Genomic DNA, 22,657 nt, shown 5'->3' with positions numbered 1-22,657 from the left:
ACATTTTTTGATCAAGTTAAGCGATTCTGTTGTGCATAGTATAGTTTCAAAACAGTTTGCACAGCAGGCTTTTAATATGGATCTTAAACCATGGGATAAGCTGTGAGGCCAGGGTCACAGTGGATCACTGTGATCAGCCTAAATGTTGAACCAACGCAAAATGGCAGAATGCACTTCATCAAACAAAGCGTCCAGCGCAAACAGATGCTGCCTGAACGGCGCTAATTTGCGTAGTTTTACCAGAGTGAACTTGTCAGTGTTGCATGTTCTGGTCCTCACCTCTGACCACCTCTCAGACCTCCTGTAGGCTATTAGTCAAACGTTTGAATAAGTAATTACAGACTGAAAAGCAGACCTACCTAGGACGTGTCGCCTGATCGGTCTTGAGACATTTCGTGAGTAATAAATGGTAAAATAAGACTTGAAGAGATGTCAGGATGTTGTATGAAGTTGGCCTAACACTTGGCACTCCTCTCTAATGATGGGATGAGTGTAAAAGTCTTTGGTCTCACTTCACTTCTCATTAAAGCTGATTACATTTTAACCACATCCACACAGGAGATAATATTATTTGGTTAAACATGTAGCTCCACTATTTTTTCTGTTTGAGTTCTCTGCCTATTGTCATCTTTGAGGGACACAGGGTATTTGTTGTACTGGCTCTGGTGCAGACAGAATGACAGTAGTGGGGCAGGACAGGTGAGGAGGGGGGAGAATTCTTGTAAAGAAGCTGCCAATTCCAGTACAGGTGTGTGGTGCCAACTGGAGGCCTAATCCCAGTGTGCAGGTGCTACTTTTTTCAATGGTATTTTAAGTATTTCATAAGTATTTTTCTCTGTAAACAGAAAAGTAATATGGCACTGCAGTACTGCCTTTAATTAAACGCCTATAGAATGGTTGTGGGAGAGGTGGTGCTTCCTTGCCTGACCATCCGACTCACACATCACATTCATCCAAGGCAAGGTGGCTGAAGTGTCTTGCTTAAGGACACAACAACAGCATGTGCTAGAGTCACTGCCGCTCCCAGTTAGCTCCCAGTGGTCTCTCATCCAAGTACAAACCAGGCTCAAACCAAATGTGACTGATGGACCTTTGCTCCATCAGTCACATTTGTTTATCTGTGTGTCTTCATAGCGCCACCTCCTGTCAGCTCCTCAGATCCATATCTCACACTGACTCCTTTAAGTACCACATCCATGCAGCACACAATCCAGAGCCTGTGTGTCGGAAATACACACCAGCCAATGTGTGGGGGACATGTCCAGCCCCAGCAGACAGACGGAGGCAGGATATTAGGCCTGGCTTATCAGTAACCCAGACTTAATCAAACCTTGTCCACACCCCCTTAACTTCTTATTACTCTTACACAATGAGCTTCTTCAACACAGATAATACAATAAGAGAGAAGGATATGCCTTTAATTGCACTTTATATGCATGATTATTAAGGTATGAGAAATGCAGAAAAGTATGGTTTTACTCATAGTCACTCCATGCTGGCTAAGGGTTCCACTAGGACGGGCATCTAGCATAAAACAGGCCTAATAAATTCAAACAAGTCTACTTGATCTAATTAACTTATTTACTGCCAACAACATCACAGTATTGAACATTAGAACGTATTGTCCTGATACTAAAATACTAACACAATGATAATCAAAAAAACACTCTTTCTTTAGACAACAGAATGTGATTTTCAACATTAAACCACATTACCTTTTTATATTACCGTGTGGCCTTATATCTGTGTAATCCCTGAGTTGTCTAGGTTCCATAATATTCCATGGACGCACGAAGGTTCATTTCTATCCAGTGAGCAAGTATCGATTTTAGTATACTTGTTCAAATGAGTATCTAGTTTTGATACTTTTGATAACCCTAACATTTGATTGGATTGTTTGGGAGTTGGCTATCCATTGGCAAATAGTGCTCCGCATTACTTTGTACAGTAAAGTTTTACTAGTCTACCGCGTATCCTTAAACGTAACTTTGGCCAAGATTATTTTCACTGATTTCTTGTAGCTTCCTTCCACCTGTTACACGCTAAGAACATGCCCTCATCCCACATTTGGCTCACCGGCTGGGAACAATAGTGTTAAGACCCTCAGCCATTATCTTTGTTACCTTTCTATCCAGCATACCACAACACAGAACATATTTTTCATGTAATCTTGTGGGGACAGCTGACAGTAGAGTGGTAGTCAAAACACAGATTATTCTTTAAGATAGTCATGGAAAAATAATACTTTCATTGTAGGAAATACTGCGGCTTCTGTATCCTATAAGAAAGCTGAAAACATAATAGACACCTGTATTTTAAAGAGCCTGATTGTGAACCATGAGTCACAAACTTGTTTTAGTTTGAACGGTTAGCCCTGCCCCCTTAGTCCTGTCTGGGATAGACTCAGGCAGCCTCTACTTTGATAGAAAATGGTGTCCGGCAGTGGCTTCATGCACTTCTTCTACTGTGTCCCTATCCATCAAAATGCAAAATAAATTAAAGTCATGTACAGGACCTTTAAGTTGTACTGATACTAATGCATTACAGCATATGGGTCATATATAATTCAGATTTGTATACAGCAACACTAGAGAAAATGAAAAGTAGAGAATACAACAAATAAATGCTTTTTTCCCCTTTCTTCTAGGTGTGTGTCGTCATGCGCTGTGTTCATCTCTCGCTATTCTCATTGCTGCTGCTCTCCCAAGGTCAGCTAATATCTGTTTGTTTATTATCACTCTTAGAACTCAATTCATTTTAACTACAAGAAATAAGTAGGACAAGGTTTTATTTTGACGTTCTATTTTCACCTAGTTACTTTCTTTAATGGACTGTGTTTCTTCTGCAATGCACATTATGGCCTAAACGTGTCAGTCCAGGTTCACAAAGAATTCTTATTTTGTCTAGAATGATTTCCTCCCATTTTTGCGCATTTCCAGAACAGTTGCGTTTTATGGTGTAGCATATTGGACTAGAGACCTGGTATTTACCCTGCGGCAGAGGCAGGAGACCTGAGGTCATATAATCTCTGGTGTTTTTAAAAATGACAGCTTTAGCACCATCTCAAGTATTTATTAGTGAGTGTTTTAAGACTTTGAACTTGAAAACCAGACTGTCCCATCACCATGGACATCCACCTCCTGCTGATCCTGTGCTGACAGGGTGGATGACATGTTGGAGCTTCTGACTACATCTTGTAAAAGACACAAGAAATCAAATTTCACTTTTAGACAGAAGGAAGGTTTGCCAATTTCACTGTGATTTACATTGATCTTTTCCTCACATACAACTATGGATTGTGTTGCCATTTAATTATTATTATTTTTTATCATTTTTAGATGGGAGGTGTGGGATATTTCCATTTACTTTTTAGGTAATTATTAATTATTTTAAAAAATAGACAATGCACTCAATTCTAATTTTACAATCTGTAAAACAATGGGTTTAATTCCATCATTTAAGGCTATTTAGTCTGAAACATAGTTTACAAGTTACATTGTCAATCATTTTGCTGGAGGCTGTAGGAGAAAGTTTCTTACTTCAGGGCCCCTGTCATTGCCATAAAAAGGTGAAACTTTCACTGAGAGGCCAGGGGAGTGCAGAGTCTGGATTGACATCTGAATTAAGGGCAGATGAAAGAGGCAAAGAGCTGAGTGCAGAGGTGGGACTTAGCAGGTGGTGCTTTCTCATGAAATGTGTGATTTATTTAACTTTTGACAACTGTATTTCTTCATATCTTTGAATTAATCTGTTTTAGATCTTAAAATGTAATAACTATATTGGAACATTTAGCCTTTAAAGAAATACATGTATCTGTGCCAGTTAGGATGTAGCTATACTAATTATATCCCCTTGATTGACCAATGATATCTATGTTGGCCTGTAGCATCGCCCACATGGAGCAGTAAAGAAATAATATATCCACGGAGACAAGCAGATTGCATACCGTCCTCTAGAAAAATTATTCCTTTAAATTCATTTCTATATTATACAGTGGTTCATCTGTAAAAATCCTCTCAATAGATTCATTGTTTTGACCCAAAGAGGCCTGGGGTGACCCCAGACAGGTGTCTCTTTTTTCCCTGCACCAGTACTATCTGCTTATGATTCTGCCCAGTGATTCTTGTGTCATTTTTATTATGAAGATAGCTAATAAACCATTTTCATTGTCGTTTTTAACATCCTACTGCACAAGAGCTGTCCAAGAATTATAGAGATGTTGGCAGGGTCAAGTCAGGGTTAGCACTAAATTGTAAGCTCTTGGAAGATTTGTTTGATGTTTTACATTCCCCGATTTTGTATTTCCTTTTTCTTCCTGCACACCTGACGATATATATCATTCATATTCAACCAGTTACCATATGATAAACTTAACTTCTAAGTGTATGGTGTAAGTCCATTATGAGTTAAGACAGAAGGCTCCCAAGTGCAGAGTTTATGAAATTACTCAAGCGCTCCAATCTTTGTCCTGGGCAACGTCTCCGTGACCTGGCTGCTTTTGCTGCCGTGGGAAACAGGGGCGTGTCTACAAGTCCAACAGTTTCAGAAAGTACATGTACCTATCTAACCAAGTGACATTACATCCACCTCTTGTGCTTAATAAAGTGGACAGAGAGTGTGTGCCTAATTAACTTCAATAACAAGGGTAAAGAGAACACCATTAAACAGACAAGAATATATATTTTAGTAAGGGGCAAAAGATGACTATTTTGACTTTGATTTAAGGGGGTAAATTGAATTTGGACTACATTTTATGATTGTGGTGCAATGCTTTTTGCAGTAATTATGCTGACCTTATGCTGATCTTAATCATTTTAAAAATGTGATTATTATTATGTAATGTCTGAATAATCACGTCTTTTCTCTGTCTTATAGTTGAACGTGTGGCTTTGGTCCAGGAGATCCAAACCAGTCATGACAACATTAACAAGATCAATGCAGCAGGAGAGAGTGAGCATATTATATTTAACATATGTACTGTTTTAGTATGTCTAAATTGAAATCAGAAATGTGCATAGATTTCTTTCATTTTTGTAATCATCTGTTCATTCCTTCATCTTGACAGTGTTGTTTTGAAGGATTTCAAATACCACACATTTTCCCCTCCATAATAGTTTTGTGAATTTGCTGCTAGAAAAAGAGACTGCAGCCTCTTCACGCTCCACAGTTCTTCTTTCTGTAGAAATATATTGTTTTCCCTTTGCTACGGTTCATTGGCTAACTAACCATGGTAATCCCATATGCACCCATTATATTATAATAGGATTTGGAGAATGCACTGATTGAACTGAGGTTTGCCTCACGTTGGCTGTTCATTTTGTGTGTGAAGTGATGAAATGTTCAGCTGCCATGGACATTCTGTTCCTCCTGGACGGGTCCTACAGTGTGGGCAAAGGCAGTTTTGAGAGATCCAAGCACTACGCCATAAAACTGAGTCAGGCATTAGACATTGGGCCACAAAAGGTTGGTATCCTGTTAACATATATTTCATTTCTGTTTCTTATGTTAAATGCTCATCAATATCATTTTCTGCAGGTTCGAGTTGGTTTGATTCAATTTGGGTCCACCCCTCGTCTGGAGTTTTCTCTTGACAAATACACCACCAAACAAGAACTTAAGAAGCACATGAAAAAGATAACTTACAGGTATACAACAGAACAAGAAGTTTTTTTGATCAGTTAAACTTACTTCCTTCATCACAACTGAAAATCTATCTGATATTGTGAGGAAAGGAAAACAAATTATTTTCAGATTAGAGCAGCAGGCTACACTCCTGGTGGTCAGTGGTCATTCAAGTAGAGAGGAATTTGAGAAAACAGGTCAGTTGGAATGTACGCATGAGTTGGTGCATTAAGTTACTTCACTTTTATAGCTTATAAGATTTACAGATTTTCTTCATATTTTCTTTTTGCTACAATAAATCCCGATAGTATGTATAGTCGTATACACATTACGCAGACATAGTTTTATTAGTTACAAAACACAAAATTATGAATGCAAGACAATTTTGATGTCCCTTTGATCATTGTCCATTGTCCACTCTTTATCCAAACGATTGTACCAGCTCCTTGCCATACTTTAGAATTAATGACAATAATGAATGCAACAGTTTAACAATATAATATCGAAAGCCATGTTACATACAAGGTGACTTAAGTGCGCCTTTGGTAAGCAGATCTTAGGTTTCACTCTGACAAGCATTTTTCCTCTAATTAGATCAATTTGAACTCAGATCCACCTATTGATATGTAGTCTGTAAAACACCCATTACAGATAAAAAAAACAAATAAATAAATAAATAAATACATAATTGTATCCAAGTGAAAATTAATTCACTTTTTCTACAGAGGTGGCAGCACACAGACCGGCCTGGCTCTGAAGTACATCCTGAGAAAAGGTTTCCAGGGGGGTCATAATTCATCGGACGTGGCGCGAATCACCATCCTCCTGACTGACGGCCGGTCCCAGGGCAACGTGATCCAAGCAGCTGCTCAACTGAAGGAGGCCGGAGTGGTGCTGTTTGCTGTAGGACTGCGCTATCCCAGGTACAATATCAATTTGACAAGGTTATATACGTACTATCACAAAAAATGTAAACACAATTTCAATGCTAAAGAAGGACAATATTTTAACAATACATCAGAAAAGGATGTCAAGGCTGAGGTTCAAATCTAGCACCAAATATGAATTGTTTGGGAGATTACACTTGATGTTTCAGCTAAGTTTATTTCTAATTAGCTCTATCTACCCCTACTTCATATTATTATATATTTTTTACACAATTCTACAACATGGGTTCTACTTAAAAATAGGTAGTTTTTATGTTTTACCATGTACTTCTGAAAATGTCCAGATTTTTCCTATTTCACTGTGACTTTTCAGTATCAATGTGGGTGTTTGCTTTTCAGATGGGAGGAGCTACATGACATGGCCAGTGAGCCCATTGAGAGTCATGTTTTTTTTGCAGAGCATTTCTATGATGCCATCAACGGACTTTACACCACTCTAACCACTTTTTCTGTCTGCAATGCAACACCCATTGGTATGCAACAAATTTTTACCATTTATCATTGCTATTCTATACATGCGTGTGCCATCTTTTCACAGTATGACCACTGATTCATCGTAGCACATCCGGAACAATAGCTGGAATTGGTATCTGACACTTTTGCAATTGTCTCTGTAAATATTGTAGCGATCTGGTATAAGGAAAGACACCAAACTTATGAACACAAGGGCTACTATAGGCTGTAACCCACGGCAAAACAAGAACAAAACAACAGCAGTCTCAACTCACTCAAGCCAATCTCCAAAACAGATCACAACTGTCGAAAAAAACCTTCACATCAACTTGTCGGCATAGCAACCAAGTGTCACATACAAAAGCTGTCAACCCTGCGCTAAACACAAAATATCAGATCATGTGTGCATTACTTAAGTTGTTACCAATATCTATAAAAAAAAAAAAAAGCTAGAATATTTATTGAAAAATTGTTGGCGCATTCAATACCAATTTAGCTGTATATTTTGAACCACGTCACTATTACACCAGTGAAATGTTTTAGGAAGTTTAAGGCCCCTCCCCAGATCAGATCATATCCCACCCAGACAAGGGGAGAACCTGCAAACTCCTCACAGTATGGACCCACCTGGCCCTTCAGTTAAACCCAAAGCAGGAGTCACTCAGCTTACATTTAGTTAACTAGAAATGGAGGGAAATATATGAGACTGGATAACAGGGGAATTGTCCTTCTGTTATACCTAATTTATATTTGTATCTAGTTCATGGTTTTGTCCTTTACTTGTCCTTCAGGCTGTCAGGTGGAGTCATTCCCCTGTGAGAGAAAAACATTGGAGACTGTCAAAACGCTGCAGGGAAACTTCATGTGCTGGAAAGGCTCTAAAGGCTCCTCTCCGTACACATCGCTTTGCCCTTTCTACAGGTGAATTTTTGTGAATTATTATATTGTAATGTTTATCTAAGTTCACCGAGCCAAGAAACAGCAATTTAAAAACAATTCTGCAAAACAAATTTACAGAATACAAGTTTATTAAGTTTTAAAGAACAGAATATATTCTGATTATGTATTTACATAAAGCTAAACTGAAACTTGCATGTTTTTTAGCTATAGCAAGGCTTACAAAAGACATCCGACAGTCTGCCATCGAACTATTTGCCCCGGTAATTTCTATGTATCTTTTAATATATTTTCACCCTTGCATTAATAATATAATATATACATTTTTTTCATTTATTTCTTGCAGATCCATGTGACTCCCAGCCCTGTCTGAACGGAGGGACTTGTGTGTCTGAGGGTCCAGAGGGGTACCACTGCGTGTGCCCACCTGGGTATGGAGGGCACCCGCACTGTGGTTAGTGGCACTGTGGACATTTACCTAGACATTTACCTAGCGATGTCCTATTGTACAAACTAGAGTCATTTCAGTTTGAATACAGGAAACCACATTTTGTAAATATAGTAACTAACTGAACAAATTGAAATCACTAATCTTCTTCTTTCTCTGTAGCTCCTGCCATCTCTCTGGACTGTTCAGTTGACCTGCTCTTCCTATTGGAGGGATCATCCACATTAAGACTAGAAGGCTTTCACCGCCTTAAGTCTTTTCTAAAACGATTTCTCCAAACTGTAATGGCCAACGACACTCCCAGTAAAATCGGCTTGGCTGTATATGGTGGAGAGACCAAAGTTGAAGCCCAAGTCGGAGTATTTAAGGGGGACGTTAAAGGTCTTCTGCGGGCTGTGGATGCTCTTCAACCTGTAGGAGGGGATGCCATGACTGGAAAAGCTCTCCGCTACGTCACACGCAACGGTTTTCTGAGCCCGCAAGTTTTTGCAGATGTTTCAGATGATTTGCCCCGAGTGGTTGTTCTGATAACTGCTACCCCCTCCGCGGATGAGGTAGTGGAACCATCCAAATATGCACGGGACAGGGAGATATTTCTTGTTGGTGTGGGTCCAGAAAGTCTCAAAGGACAACTGAACAATATTACAGGGAATCCACAGAGGACGCTCACATACTCCACACCGGACTGGTTCAGCGCAAAGATACCAGAGCTGAAAGCCAAGATCTGCAGTGTGGACACCCAAGGTAATCTGTAAATATGTAATTTTGTTTCATTTGCTAGATTATACACAATTTGTAATCTGTAATTTGATCCTTTTTGTGTATATATTCATACAGAATTCAAGTTTTTTTGTTCATATTATAATTATATTGACGTGTACAGAAACAACAACAAGAATAAACACATTTTCCCCTGCTCACTCATTACATCATAATAACTAAGAGCAAAAATGAAATGGTAATAGTTTAAACAATAGCAACAAGCATCTTCTCACGAAACTAAACCTTAAAATATGATATAAACACATTTTTTATAATACTAGTTTTGATTATTTATATATTTTTTGCCATATCTCTGTATAATCCACTGTTATTTGTGAGTAATGATATCTGTGTGTTTTTCAGGATGTTTGGGCCAAGCCGTGGACCTTGTATTCGCCGTGGATGCCTCTGCAGGAGTGGGCAAAGATAACTTCTCCTTTCTGCGGGACTTTGTGAGCAGCATCACCGTTCAGTTCGACATCAACCGCGACGTGGCACAGATGGCAGTGGTCACCTACGGCCGTCGCGCTGAGACCCTCTTTAACCTGGACGCCCACGAGACCGGCTCCTCTATCCTCAAAGCTGTGCAGGAGGCAAACTACATAGGAGGTGTGGCTTCTACTGGCGCCGCTCTCCTCCATGTGCACTCCAAAGTTCTGACCGTGGCCAAAGGGGCGCGGCCAGGGGTCAACAAAGCCGTGGTGGTCCTGACAGATGGGTCCAGTGGGGAGGATGCGGTGGTCCCTGCGCAGAAGCTAAGAGACAATGGAGTTTCTGTGTTTGTGATCGGAGTAGGGGACGTCCAAAGGGAGAGGCTACTGACCATCGCGGGGTCAGAGGAGCGCATGATCTCTGTGTCGTCCTATGAGGATCTGAAGTACTTTGAGGACGTGCTGGTGCAGATGGTGTGCACAGGTAAAGCTGTTCTTTCAAATACAGATTTTGTTTTTGTCTTTCCCACATAAGTCCGCCATTTTTTGGAGAAAAAAACCTGCACAGGTGTGAACAATCAGAAAGAAATCAGATTACTTGTATCAGATATAACTTAACTCTAGAAAGCAGATAATAATCTGTTTTTGGTGTGCATGTAAACATAATTAGTGTTTATCTCCAGCAATTCTCCTCTAGTGATTTGGAGTTGTTTGAAAATAGTTTAATATTTCCTGTTCCTACGCACCTATAAATTACGGTAGATTCCCGCTCCTTATTATCAGCAGCATAAAAATAAATGCTTTCACTAAATTGCAAATTATACCAAAATGCATTTCTGATTCTCACTCAATAATCACAATATTCTACCATAGTGAGACAAATCTGTATATGCACCAATCGTAATTTCTGAATACTAAAAGCAAAACATTGTAAATTTCAGAGGTGAAAAAGCCAGTGAACCTGTGCAAGCCCAACCCATGTATGAACGATGGCCTTTGCATCACATTGACTGGAGGGAGCTTCCGCTGCCAGTGCGAAGGCTACGAGGGACCACACTGCGAAATAAGTCCGTGCAATTATACTATATATATTTGTTTATTTGGTCTTGATGTGTTTAATTTATAACTTAAATTTTTTTTATTTTTTTTACCTATTACATTTTTAGAAAGCAGCCGGTCATCCACCAGAGGAGATCAGCCCAAACCTGCAGGTCTGAAGAAGAAGAGTCGACAGAAGAAGAGCCATAAGGAGCTGCTTTATCACTACAAACAGCACCGCAGACAGAGACACACACGCCAATGAGAACACAGCACACATGGACACTGTTTTATATAAGGGAGACAAAGGGAAACATGCCAATGAGAACACAGCACACATGGACACTATTTTATATAAGGGAGACAAAGGGCAACTGTTATTGTGTTATTTAAGCTTGCATTCAAGTGCCTTAATTTTATATAAAACTACTGAATAAGTCAAAACTCACTGTATATGAGCTGCTGGTAATATATGTATTTTGTATGCAAATAACTAACTAAGACTGAAATATATGGTGCCAATAAAACACATGCTCTATTTTTCTCTTTCTTCTGGGTTATTATAGAAACTTATTTCACATAAACAGGCGACCGCTCCTGAGTGCCTTTTTATAAGAGCTTTGGACTTGCAAGAAGAGTACACTATTACTGGCCCATGTGACATTTGTATAATTTAGAAGTTAGAGTTTATAATTTGTCAGTGATGTCCAAAACTGTATACAACTATAAAAAAATAGACCAGAGTTGTTGTCAGTATATTTTATTTGAATAAAAAGTGCATTTTTAGCTAGCAATACAAGCCAATGGCTAATGGTCTAAATATATTTACATCTTGGCTACCAGCATATATGAACCAAGCTACAATCTAAAGTGTACAAAGGAACATTTCAAGAGCAAGGCTGGTTTCTGTGTCTTTAGTGGCCATAAACCCTTATTGAAATCCCAATGTCGAAATGAATGACACAATAGTTACTGGCTACATTTACGCACACCGGTGTTGTCCGATGGCTCTGTATTAAACATAACGTTTTGACCACAACAGCTGTTTGGAGTTCTGGGGAATACTGTACAAGAAATCTGTCAAACATTGCATCCTTGCTGTTGGTGTTACATTTTCCAGGAAACCGCACTTCTAGGAGAGGTTTCCGAGTTCAGGCGAATGTTGAGTGGACTTTGAGTGGTTGAATCCAACAGATGAGCAGCTGTAGTTCTAATGAAAATGTCTCAGTATAAACCTACAGTCTGTTTGTATTGTGTTTATATTAGGCTGGTGGTCATAACTTGTCTGATCTGTGGAGTTGTGTCAGGAGTTTTGACATTGTTATCAGTCGCAGTTCATAGGAATTTCAAAGCTTCTCAAGTGGTTGACATTTTCTCCCATTCCTGTTAAGGTAGAAACACAATTTTGGTTACTGTAGATCACATTAATGTCTTGACATATACATAATTCTGAATAGTTAATTAGAAGAACCTTAGCTTTCTGTAGAACTTTGCCTTTTGTTGCCATTATTGAGACTGGTCGGTTTTTCAGCGCTGATGCCGAGTTGACAGGAGAGGCTGGATCTCCACTCACAGTACTGGTAGGGGCTTTGGGTGTTTGGCACGGGGATGGAGATGTGGCTAAGTGGACAGATGGTGGCAGGGCTGCAGCTTTAGACTACAGACAAAAAAGACGATTTGGGCTCAATACATGTGGCCGTGCAAGAAAATCCTGTAGTTGAGCTTGTATATAGACAATTGTAGCTGTTGCGGATGTTCAGAGCATCAGAACTTATGACCACTTTTTTCTTCTTTTTCCCTTTATTAAGTATACAGAAAGTAGAATTAAGACAACACTTAACTAAATGCTAAATTAAAATTCTAGGGTCACCTCCCTCTCATCCAGAAAGGAAGGTTGTAAAGGGCTGGTAACATCACAGAGGTGTTAGTAAAAGGCCATGGCACAGTTTAAATGCAAAACATACGCTTAAATAACTACTTCAGTAAAATGTTGTGTGTTTTGAGTTTTAACTATACTGTATTATATTATTGTAAACTACTCAAAGTAAGAGTATTTGGTGATGTATTTGGAGTACTTTTCCTAACTGAGTTTAATAGCTCAATAGAGGTAGATGTTTGTGGAGTGTGATAGTATAGGGGAACTCTGATAGTGTATCAATAAATACACCATTGCTTATTAGCCTGAAACAAGGAAAGACTTTCAGGAAAATATAAAAATAAACTGCTATATGTTGATTAGATGACTAGAGTAGTTTGTGTTTTCTTGGCTGTAAAAATGTTTCCGATTGGCCGAGGATAGAGCCAGTGACACATACAGAGACAGCAGGGTCTGGAGAGTAGAATGAGACAGAAATCTCAATTTGGCCAAAAAGTGACTAGGACAGTTATGCCATAAGGCTTTTTTTATGTAACCGGATTTGGGTGGGCACTGTTGAGCAAAATACAATGAGCTCATATGGGCTGTGGTCCTGACCGTGTCCTGGAGATCCAGTGTGGTCCCCAGGGTGAAGGGGCCCGACTCGGCCTTCTTCAGATTCTCCTTCACCTCCACCAGCTGCAGCTCCACTTCCACCCTCCGCCTCTCCGCCTCCCGACATGCCTCATCCTTCTCCTTCAGACGGGCCTCTAGTGCAGCCTGCTCTTTGGGGTCTGACCAAAACATGATTGACACATGCAAAGTTATATATGTAAATTATTTATTACTAACAACCTAAATGTTTGCTTTATTTGATTGATACAAACATGTTCCTCTCAAATCTGCTTTTATGTAGAGTACCAGTATTTATTTGTAGATTTCATACATTTGGGTTTACTCAATTAACAGCTTCACTTACATGATGATAAACACATTTAGGACATAATCATAATCAAAATGTTTATATTGTAATATTTAAACCATGTGAGAAAATAATTAAATACTATATGTTTAAGATAAAATTTAAGAACATTATCAACCTCACAGTATTACGTAGTTGAGGTATATATTTCAGTTGTACCTTGGCAGGCAGTGAGCTCCTCTTTGACTTCGCTCCTCTCTTTCTTCAGATTGGCCAGGCTGCTCCTCACCTCCTCCCTTTCTCTCTCCAAGTGCTCTCGCTCGTCCCGGTATCTCCTCAGGTCGGCTTCAGTACGGTTCTTCCCGAGTTTAACCTCAACTGCGCCATGGGAAGCTAGAAAAACATATATACATAAGTCACTAACTTATATTTCTTATGATTTATTTTTTCCATTTAGAGACTACTGGCCAGTCTTTGAATATAAGCATAGTATACTGCCACTAGATGGTGGTATTGTGACACGAAAAGACACGACACAAAAGAAGTCACTATCAGTACAGATATCCTGCATTAAAAAGCTGAAAATAACAGATTGGCTGGATACTTTTATGTACTATTATCAATTGCAATCAAGTTTTACCAGAATATGCACAGGTAATATGCAAAGAAGCAGTAGTAGAAGTAGTTGTAGTCGTACAATCAGTAGTACCACTCTTTAACAGTAGTAGTAGTAGTATCAGTGGTTTTTATCACTATTAGTAGTTGTACCAATATATGTTTTTCTTTTTGGTTGAGGGGTATTATGTCTATCTTCATAATAGTGCTTTGAAATTGCTGTAAATACTTTGTTAATTAGGTTTACATGGAGACTATAAAAACAAACAATATAACATTGTCGTAACGGTGCGGATAGGACCAAAGGATGCAGACCAGAGCAGTTTTAACAGTGTTTATTTACAGCGGTGAAAATGCAGTCTTAAAACAGGTCACAAGAGCAGGTACAGGAACCGGGGAGCGGGAGACGGGTCAGGCGGGTGCGGTGCAGGTAGAGGCGGGCAGGACAGGACCAGGACGGGGATAGAAGCAGGTGCGGTACCAGGGCAGGCGGATCAGACGAAGACCAGAGCGGGGAGCGGGTGACAAACCAGAGACCAGGACCGGACAGGAGACGAGACGAGCAGGAGACGAGACGAGCAGGAGACGAGACGAGCAGGAGACGAGACGAGCAGGAGACAAGACGAGCTGGAAGCGATACCGGGACTGGAACGTGGCGGCAGGAGCTGGGCGAGTAGAGGCAGGAATCTGGAGGGTGCATAAATCCAAATGAGCATTTGCCGGAAAGTACCATATAACAAAGCTTAGCAAGAAACATTCACGTTTTACACGCGGACGGTCTGGCACCGAGTGTAGACTGCCAAGCCTTCTTGTACTCAGCAGCAGGTGGTGGTGATTAGGCTGATGCACCCCAGGTGTGCACGGGAGGAGTCAGGCACTCCACCCAGCTCCAGACACACAGGTAGGGGAGGGGGAGAGAGCACGGGAGGACAGGGAAACTGACATCATGACAGTACCCCCCCCCTAAGGTCCACCTCCTGGTGGACCCCCAGGCTTGTCAGGATGAGCGCGGTGGAAGTCTCTCACCATGTCGGGGTCCAGAATGCGTGCCCTGGGCACCCAGGATCGCTCCTCCGGACCGTAACCCTCCCAATCGACGAGGTACTGGAGGCCCCTACCACGGCGACGAACGTCAATCAGGCGGCGGACGGTGAACGCCGGGTGGCCGTCAATGACTCGGGCGGGCGGTGGGGGATCGGCCGGAGGGCACAGGTCGCTGGTCCGGACTGGTTTAACCTGGGAGACGTGAAAGGTCGGATGAATCCGGAGAGACGGGGGTAACTGGAGGCGCACCGCCGATGGATTTATGATCCTCATGATCTTAAACGGTCCCAGGAATCGGGGGGACAGCTTACGGGAGTCCGTCTTCAGCGGGACCGTCTTGGCGGAGAGCCAAACCATCTGGCCAGGTTGGTATACGGGCGCCGGGACACGGTGGCGATCGGCCGTCGCCTTAGTGCGCGCTCCAGCCCGAAGAAGGGCCGCCCTGGCCTTCTTCCAGATCCGGCGACAGCGCTGGAGATGGCGCTGAACAGACGGGACGGCGAGGTCCCTCTCCTCCGTGGGAAAGAGAGGGGGTTGATATCCCAGCGATGCCTCGAAGGGGGACATACCAGTGGCGGAACTCACGAGGGAGTTGTGAGCATACTCTATCCAGGGCAGGTGAGTACTCCAGGTCGCGGGGTTGGCGGAGGCTGTGCACCGTAGGGCCGACTCCAGGTCTTGGTTGGCCCGCTCCGTCTGCCCATTAGATTGTGGATGGAACCCGGACGTGAGGCTAACCGTGGCCCCCAAACCGTCGCAGAAAGACCGCCATACCTGAGAGGTGAATTGGGTCCCTCTGTCGGACACGATGTCCACCGGGATGCCGTGGAGTCGGAAGACATGACTGGTCAGCTGGTCGGCAGTTTCTTTGGCTGTGGGGAGCTTAGGCAGGGCAACGAAATGGGCGGCCTTGGAGAAGCGGTCCACAATGGTGAGAACCACCGTGTTCCCCTGGGAAGGGGGAAGGCCCGTCACGAAGTCCAAGGCGATGTGGGACCAAGGGCGACGAGGAACTGGGAGAGGATGCAAGAGACCAGAAGGGGGTGAGTGGGAGGCCTTGGCCCGAGCACATACCTGGCAGGCGGCGACATAAGCCCGGGTGTCTGTGTCCATCGTGGGCCACCAGAAGCGTCTCCTGAGGAGGGAGAGAGAGCGACCGGCACCAGGATGGCAGGCGAAACGGGAGGCATGGACCCACTGGAGCACCTGAGACCGGACAGAATCGGGAACAAACAGTTTACCTGGAGGGCCGTTACCTGGGTCGGGGTCGTTGGTCTGGGCCTCTCGGACGGTGTCCTCGATATCCCAATGGACCGCGGCCACCACACACGAGGAGGGAATAATTGTTTCTGCGGTGACCGGGCTATCCTCCAGGGCGAACTGGCGGGAGAGGGCATCGGGTTTGACGTTCCGAGATCCGGGGCGGTAGGTGAGGAGAAAGTTGAAGCGGCTGAAGAAGAGGGACCAACGAGCTTGACGGGGATTGAGGCGCCTGGCGGACTGGATGTACTCCAAGTTTTTATGGTCGGTCCAGACGATGAATGGTTGCTCCGCCCCTTCGAGCCAGTGGCGCCACTCCTCCAAGGCCAGCTTTACGGCAAGGAGCTCCCGATCCCCCACGTCATAATTGACCTCGGCCGAGGACAATCGCCGGGAAAAGAAGGCGCAGGGACAGAGGCGGTTGTGGGGGTCGAACCTCTGCGAAAGCACGGCCCCCACTCCCGAGTCGGAGGCGTCGACCTCCACGATGAATTGCCGTGAAGGGTCGGGCTGGTGCAGGATGGGAGCGGAGGTAAATAGTCTCTTAAGCTTCTCGAAGGCTGTCTGCGCCTCAGGAGACCAGGCAAACGGCAAAGCAGGAGAGGTGAGTTTAGTTAAGGGCGAGATAACCCTACTAAAATCCCGGATGAAACGTCTATAAAAATTGGCAAAGCCGATAAATCTCTGGAGCTGTCTCCGGCTGGTAGGAACGGGCCACTCAGTGACAGCCTGGATCTTTTCAGGGTCAGCTCTTACTTGGCCCCGCCCCACAATGAAGCCCAAAAAGCTGACCTCCTCTGCGTGAAACTCGCATTTCTCAGCTTTCACGAACAGTTTATTCTCGAGGAGGCGCTGGAGAACCTGGCGAACGTGCTGATGATGCTCCTGGGGGGACCGCGAGAAAATCAAGATGTCATCCAAGTAAACAAAGACGAATCGGTTAAGGAAATCACGGAGCACATCGTTGATGAGGGCTTGGAATACGGCAGGGGCGTTGGTGAGACCGAAGGGCATAACCAAGTATTCGAAATGTCCCAGGGGTGTCTTGAAGGCCGTCTTCCATTCGTCTCCCTCCCTGATGCGCACCAGGTGGTACGCATTCCGCAAATCCAACTTTGAGAAGATGGTCGCACCGTGGAGGGGCGTAAATGCCGAGTCCAGTAAGGGAAGCGGGTATTTATTCTTTACAGTTATATTGTTCAGACCCCGGTAATCAATGCAAGGCCGCAGGGATTTGTCCTTCTTAGCCACAAAGAAGAACCCCGCTCCCACGGGTGAAGTGGACGGGCGGATGATTCCGGCAGCCAGGGACCCACGGATATAGTCCTCCATTGACTCGCGTTCAGGTTTAGACAGGTTATATAGCCTGCTAGATGGTAGTGGGGCACCCGGCAGGAGGTCAATGGCGCAGTCATATGGACGGTGGGGCGGTAAAGAGAGGGCCTTGCTCTTGCTAAAAACCTCCCCCAGGTCGTGATATTCAGCAGGCACCGAGGACAGATTGGGGGTGTCTGGGGACGGATCAGCGACAGGAACGGACCTCCCGGCCGGAGGGAGGGCGGACCGAAGGCACTTGGCGTGGCAATCGGGACTCCAGCCCGAAACTCCGCCCCTGGCCCAATCGAAAACAGGGTTGTGGGCGCGTAGCCAGGGGTAACCAAGGACCAGAGGAGAAGCGGAGGAGGACAGGACATGAAACTGACGGTTCTCTTGGTGGTTGCCGGACAGAATCACGGTGACAGGTTCTGTGATGTGAGTGATGTGCCCCAGAAAACGTCCATTGAGCCCCTGGGCATTTAAGGGGCGTTCGAGGGGCTCCAGGTAGACCCCGAGCTGCTCCGCGACTTGGGCATCAATAAAGTCCCTCTCAGCCCCGGAGTCGATAAGGGCGGAAACGCATAAGGTCTCTGTGCGAACGCACAGGGTGGCGCTGAGCCGCAGTCTATTAGAAGAGTCCAGGATGTGTTGCTCGCCCACCAGTACTCCCAGTGCTACTGGTGGGCCCCCCCTTTTGGCCGAACTGGGCAAGTGACCACATAATGTCCGCGCTCACCGCAGTAGAGGCAAGCCCCGGCCAGACGACGCCTCCGTTGACGCTCCTCGGCCGACACAAGGGTCCTGTCGAGTTGCATGGGCTCATCCGGCGGGGGCGGGGCAGCGCGTGGCTCCGGCGGGACCGGTGACCGGCGTCTCTCTCGGCGACGAGCCCGTAGGCGGTTGTCTATACGGTGAGTGAGGGAGATGAGGGTCCGCAGGTCGGGGGGTTCGTCCCGGGAAACCAATTCATCTTTCAAAGTCTCGTTCAGGCCCCGCACAAACACAGCCCGCAGCGCGCTGTCCGTCCAGTCCAGCTCCGCCGCATGTGTCCAGAATTCAATGGAATAATCCGCTACCGTCCTGGAGCCCTGGCTGAGAGTCAATAACCGGGAGGCAGCATTGTCCTGGTAGTGCGGGTGGTCAAACACCAGCTTAAACGTGGACACAAATTCATTAAAATCCAGGCTATCCACAGACGTCTTCATTAGGCGCGCCTCTGCCCACTGGAGAGCTCTGCCCCGGAGTAATCCACATATATATCGGATCTTGGTGGCCCCCGAGCTGAAACGAGAAGGGCATTGCTGGAACATGAACTCGCACTGGAACAGGAATCCGCGACAGAGGTGAGGTTGTCCAGCATACGGCTCCGGATCCGTGCCTCTCGGCTCCGGGAGGCGTGGCGGCGCTCCGGCTGCAGCAGGCGGGGTGACGAGGAGCGCGGCCACCTGGTGGTTAAGCTGTGCCACCTGCTGGGACAATGTCTGATTTAGCTCCAATAGAGTCCGAATGGATTGTTCATGCTGACCCAGCACCGCCTCGGGGTGAGAGTGCGTGAGGCGGCGCGTCTGGTCCGGATCTGAGCCTGCTTGGTCCATAGTGGCCAGACCGTTCTGTCGTAACGGTGCGGATAGGACCAAAGGATGCAGACCAGAGCAGTTTTAACAGTGTTTATTTACAGCGGTGAAAATGCAGTCTTAAAACAGGTCACAAGAGCAGGTACAGGAACCGGGGAGCGGGAGACGGGTCAGGCGGGTGCGGTGCAGGTAGAGGCGGGCAGGACAGGACCAGGACGGGGATAGAAGCAGGTGCGGTACCAGGGCAGGCGGATCAGACGAAGACCAGAGCGGGGAGCGGGTGACAAACCAGAGACCAGGACCGGACAGGAGACGAGACGAGCAGGAGACGAGACGAGCAGGAGACGAGACGAGCAGGAGACGAGACGAGCAGGAGACAAGACGAGCTGGAAGCGATACCGGGACTGGAACGTGGCGGCAGGAGCTGGGCGAGTAGAGGCAGGAATCTGGAGGGTGCATAAATCCAAATGAGCATTTGCCGGAAAGTACCATATAACAAAGCTTAGCAAGAAACATTCACGTTTTACACGCGGACGGTCTGGCACCGAGTGTAGACTGCCAAGCCTTCTTGTACTCAGCAGCAGGTGGTGGTGATTAGGCTGATGCACCCCAGGTGTGCACGGGAGGAGTCAGGCACTCCACCCAGCTCCAGACACACAGGTAGGGGAGGGGGAGAGAGCACGGGAGGACAGGGAAACCGACATCATGACAAACATTAAGCATTGAGCAGAGTTGGACCCTGCTCACCCTCGTGCATCACTCTGTTGTATTTGCTCACCTAGACTATACGCCTTTGGCCTCTCTGCCCCGTTTGTGTTTTTGGCTCGGGGCATCTGAGGGCTTTGATGTCCCATGCTGCTCTGGCCTGGCCCAGCTGGACTCAAGAAGCTTTTACTGATCTGTCCCACGGTGCCCCTCCTCTGGCTCTCCTGGCTTTGGGGCGATGACTTCAGTGTTTTTTCCTGTGGCTGTGATGGGACATGTGTTTGGGAGGACTCCTCTGGATCGTTTGGTTCATTTAATACTGGCACTGGTTCAGATGGGGTGGGTGCGCTAACCTGTAATCATTCAAATATGTAATGTGCAAATGTCACTCCAAACAATGTCGGTAGAATACATTTTTAAAAGAATAATATGGTTCGCAAATCTCATAAACATCTTTATTTTATTCATTCTAAACTGTTAAGGCAGCTATAGGCTATATCTGATGGCAGCAACAGATTTTAAAATGGCCAAGCAGGTAAAGTGAGATAAACTGAATATTAAAGGTCAATTATGCAGCATTTCCAGATAAAAAAAACAACTATAGTCCACTGTATGGCATTAAACTTTTCTATCTTGCGTATGTTCAACCACAAGTATTTTCAATGCTGTGAGCGGGGTCGATTCTTTACAGATCTGGCCTGTAACTTTACCTGGTAGAATCTCCTATTGAGATAGACAGGTTTAATGCCATACTGTGGATAATTCCAGACATAGCTATAATATCTCCACGGAAACAACCAGGTAGTAGATCCTCCACCCGAGGAGTAATGTAGGGTACCATTGATTTTAGTATTTGATGTGCTTGATCTCAAAACCAGACTGCTCATGCCCTGTTATAATTTTTTTAGAGATTTAAGATTTATGATTTATGACTTTCTACAGTATATTATATTCAGTTTAACAGTGATATCAGATATTGTTTACTGCTTACCTCTTTGGGCTCTATGTGTTGTTCTGTAAATTCTGGGACAGTGTTTTTGCCGGGTGAGTCCTTGACGCTCGTGTGTAAGAAGGAGCGCACCGGTATAAGGTCCAGGTAAATTTTGCTGTCAGCATCTTCCTTTGTACCATTTGAGTCTTCAATACTTCCATCTATCTGACTGTTTTCACCTGTGTCTTTTTCTGTGGGTTTATCCTCATTGTTCAGGGCTTCAGTCTCCTCAACATCCTGAAAGAAAATAGGACAAACATGTGACTGGAATACCTATTCCTCTTTTGTCCACATTCAATATACAACTTTTATGGTCCAAAAGGTCCTATTCATGGGTTTGAATCACATTGCTTATTATGGTGCAATCTTGACAACAACAATGGTTTGAATTGTTAAATCCTAACAACAGTCCTACTTTTCCAGCACCAATAACCCACATTTACAGCCACTACTATGCAGCAGGTCGATCACATGAAACACATGAACCATGAATCATACAGTACCTCAGGATCTGGGAGCGATGCTACGTCATCATACAGTTCATCAGAGTTTTGGGAAAAGGAGGGCGGGGTGTCGATGTAAGTGTTGGGCTCTGAGTACCTCCTTTGCATCAAGCTGCACATACAAATACACACACAGACATGTGGTTTATTTAATGCTTGGCCCACTGCTTTTATCATAACAAACAGGGAGTGTCTTACTATAGTGAAGTCTTGGCTGCATTGACGATACTCGAGATCCTCTCTGCATTGACATAGTCGTACGTCAGGTCTTCAGGGTTGGTCTTGGATCCCATCTGGGACAACAAGAGGCCCAGCCAATGACCCATATCTGCCGATGTTTTGGCCTGAATGAGAGGGCAGAGAGAACATGGTACATTTATTACATACCAGGCAAATGCACTGTGATCAATTTGAAACACAAAACATTAAGCCAAGACTGAAACGGCAAAGAGGGCTTAGCTGTTTTGCTTCACACAAATGGAATACACTCCAAGGAAAAGCAAAACTGGATACGTTGGTGACACAATCACAATTTAATAATCTGGTAACAAACTTTTATACACAGACCTGCACCTGTTTTTAATGTTTTATATGGACTCATACCCTTCTTTGTTTTGTTTGTTTTTCTGTTTGCATTGTATTTTAAACAGGGCACCCATGAAAAAGAGAGTCCAAGTGCTCTCATTGGGTTCCCTGGAAAGAGAAGGAGAAAAACACAGGGGTAGATTTTTTTAAGTCTCAAATAGACAAGAAAGCTTTTTTTTTTCTTACTGAACTAGTTAAAACTGTAGTTGAAAAAGCAAATTTTTTGCATGATCGGATTGTGCATTTTCGCTCGACTTGCACTTGATTCAACACAGTGGCACAAAAATATGTTTACAGTTACATCACAGTCAAATTTAGTCAAATTCTGTTTTACAATTCTTTCCCCACATCAGTAAGTGCAACAATTAAGAAAACAAGAATGAAAACAAACTTAAACAGCGGCCACAAGACTAAAGATTCCAGTGAACCTGAACAAATGTGCACTACAGCAACAACAGCAGGGTGGAGCAGAGATCCTAATGAAAACGGGCGTTACATTAGTCCCCCAAATCCACCTCCACCCTCCAGGCTGTCAGACACTGGGACCACCCCTGTGTGCTGCATACACAACATACACTGTCTGTCTCTCCCTCACTCTGTCCCAAATGGGAATATGTTTGTGTATAGAAATCTTACAGCAGCAGACTTGAAGAAATGCTGACTTTCACATTTCAATGCAGACGCTAGG

General features: G+C 44.4%; 2 protein-coding genes across 2 annotated transcripts in view; one reads left to right on the top strand and one right to left on the bottom strand.

The window, feature by feature from the left end:
• The first annotated feature begins 2,652 nt into the window (after window positions 1-2,652).
• Window positions 2,653-10,893, top strand: vwa2 (von Willebrand factor A domain containing 2). The gene is made up of 13 exons (XM_055229785.1): window positions 2,653-2,708; window positions 4,876-4,950; window positions 5,330-5,463; window positions 5,536-5,645; window positions 6,348-6,545; window positions 6,909-7,042; window positions 7,814-7,943; window positions 8,127-8,182; window positions 8,266-8,373; window positions 8,530-9,111; window positions 9,493-10,044; window positions 10,502-10,627; window positions 10,727-10,893. The coding sequence occupies exons 1-13, from the start codon at window positions 2,660-2,662 to the stop codon at window positions 10,861-10,863; spliced, it is 2,391 nt and encodes a 796-aa protein (XP_055085760.1). The 5' UTR covers window positions 2,653-2,659; the 3' UTR covers window positions 10,864-10,893.
• A 449-nt stretch (window positions 10,894-11,342) lies between these two features.
• Window positions 11,343-22,657, bottom strand: part of afap1l2 (actin filament associated protein 1-like 2) — a 42,203-nt gene continuing 30,888 nt past the window's right edge. The window contains exons 12-19 of the mRNA XM_033984751.2: window positions 21,583-21,728; window positions 21,385-21,496; window positions 20,882-21,118; window positions 19,964-20,243; window positions 13,595-13,768; window positions 13,072-13,247; window positions 12,070-12,255; window positions 11,343-11,981 (exon numbers count right to left, since the gene is read on the bottom strand). Coding sequence (XP_033840642.1) covers window positions 11,955-11,981; window positions 12,070-12,255; window positions 13,072-13,247; window positions 13,595-13,768; window positions 19,964-20,243; window positions 20,882-21,118; window positions 21,385-21,496; window positions 21,583-21,728 — 1,338 coding nt within the window. The 3' untranslated portion in view covers window positions 11,343-11,954. The remainder of the gene's footprint in view (window positions 11,982-12,069; window positions 12,256-13,071; window positions 13,248-13,594; window positions 13,769-19,963; window positions 20,244-20,881; window positions 21,119-21,384; window positions 21,497-21,582; window positions 21,729-22,657) is intronic.

Source organism: Periophthalmus magnuspinnatus, chromosome 19, assembly GCF_009829125.3.
Source record: "Periophthalmus magnuspinnatus isolate fPerMag1 chromosome 19, fPerMag1.2.pri, whole genome shotgun sequence".
Classification (NCBI taxonomy): domain Eukaryota; kingdom Metazoa; phylum Chordata; class Actinopteri; order Gobiiformes; family Gobiidae; genus Periophthalmus; species Periophthalmus magnuspinnatus.
This window is presented reverse-complemented; position numbering and strand designations above follow the sequence as displayed.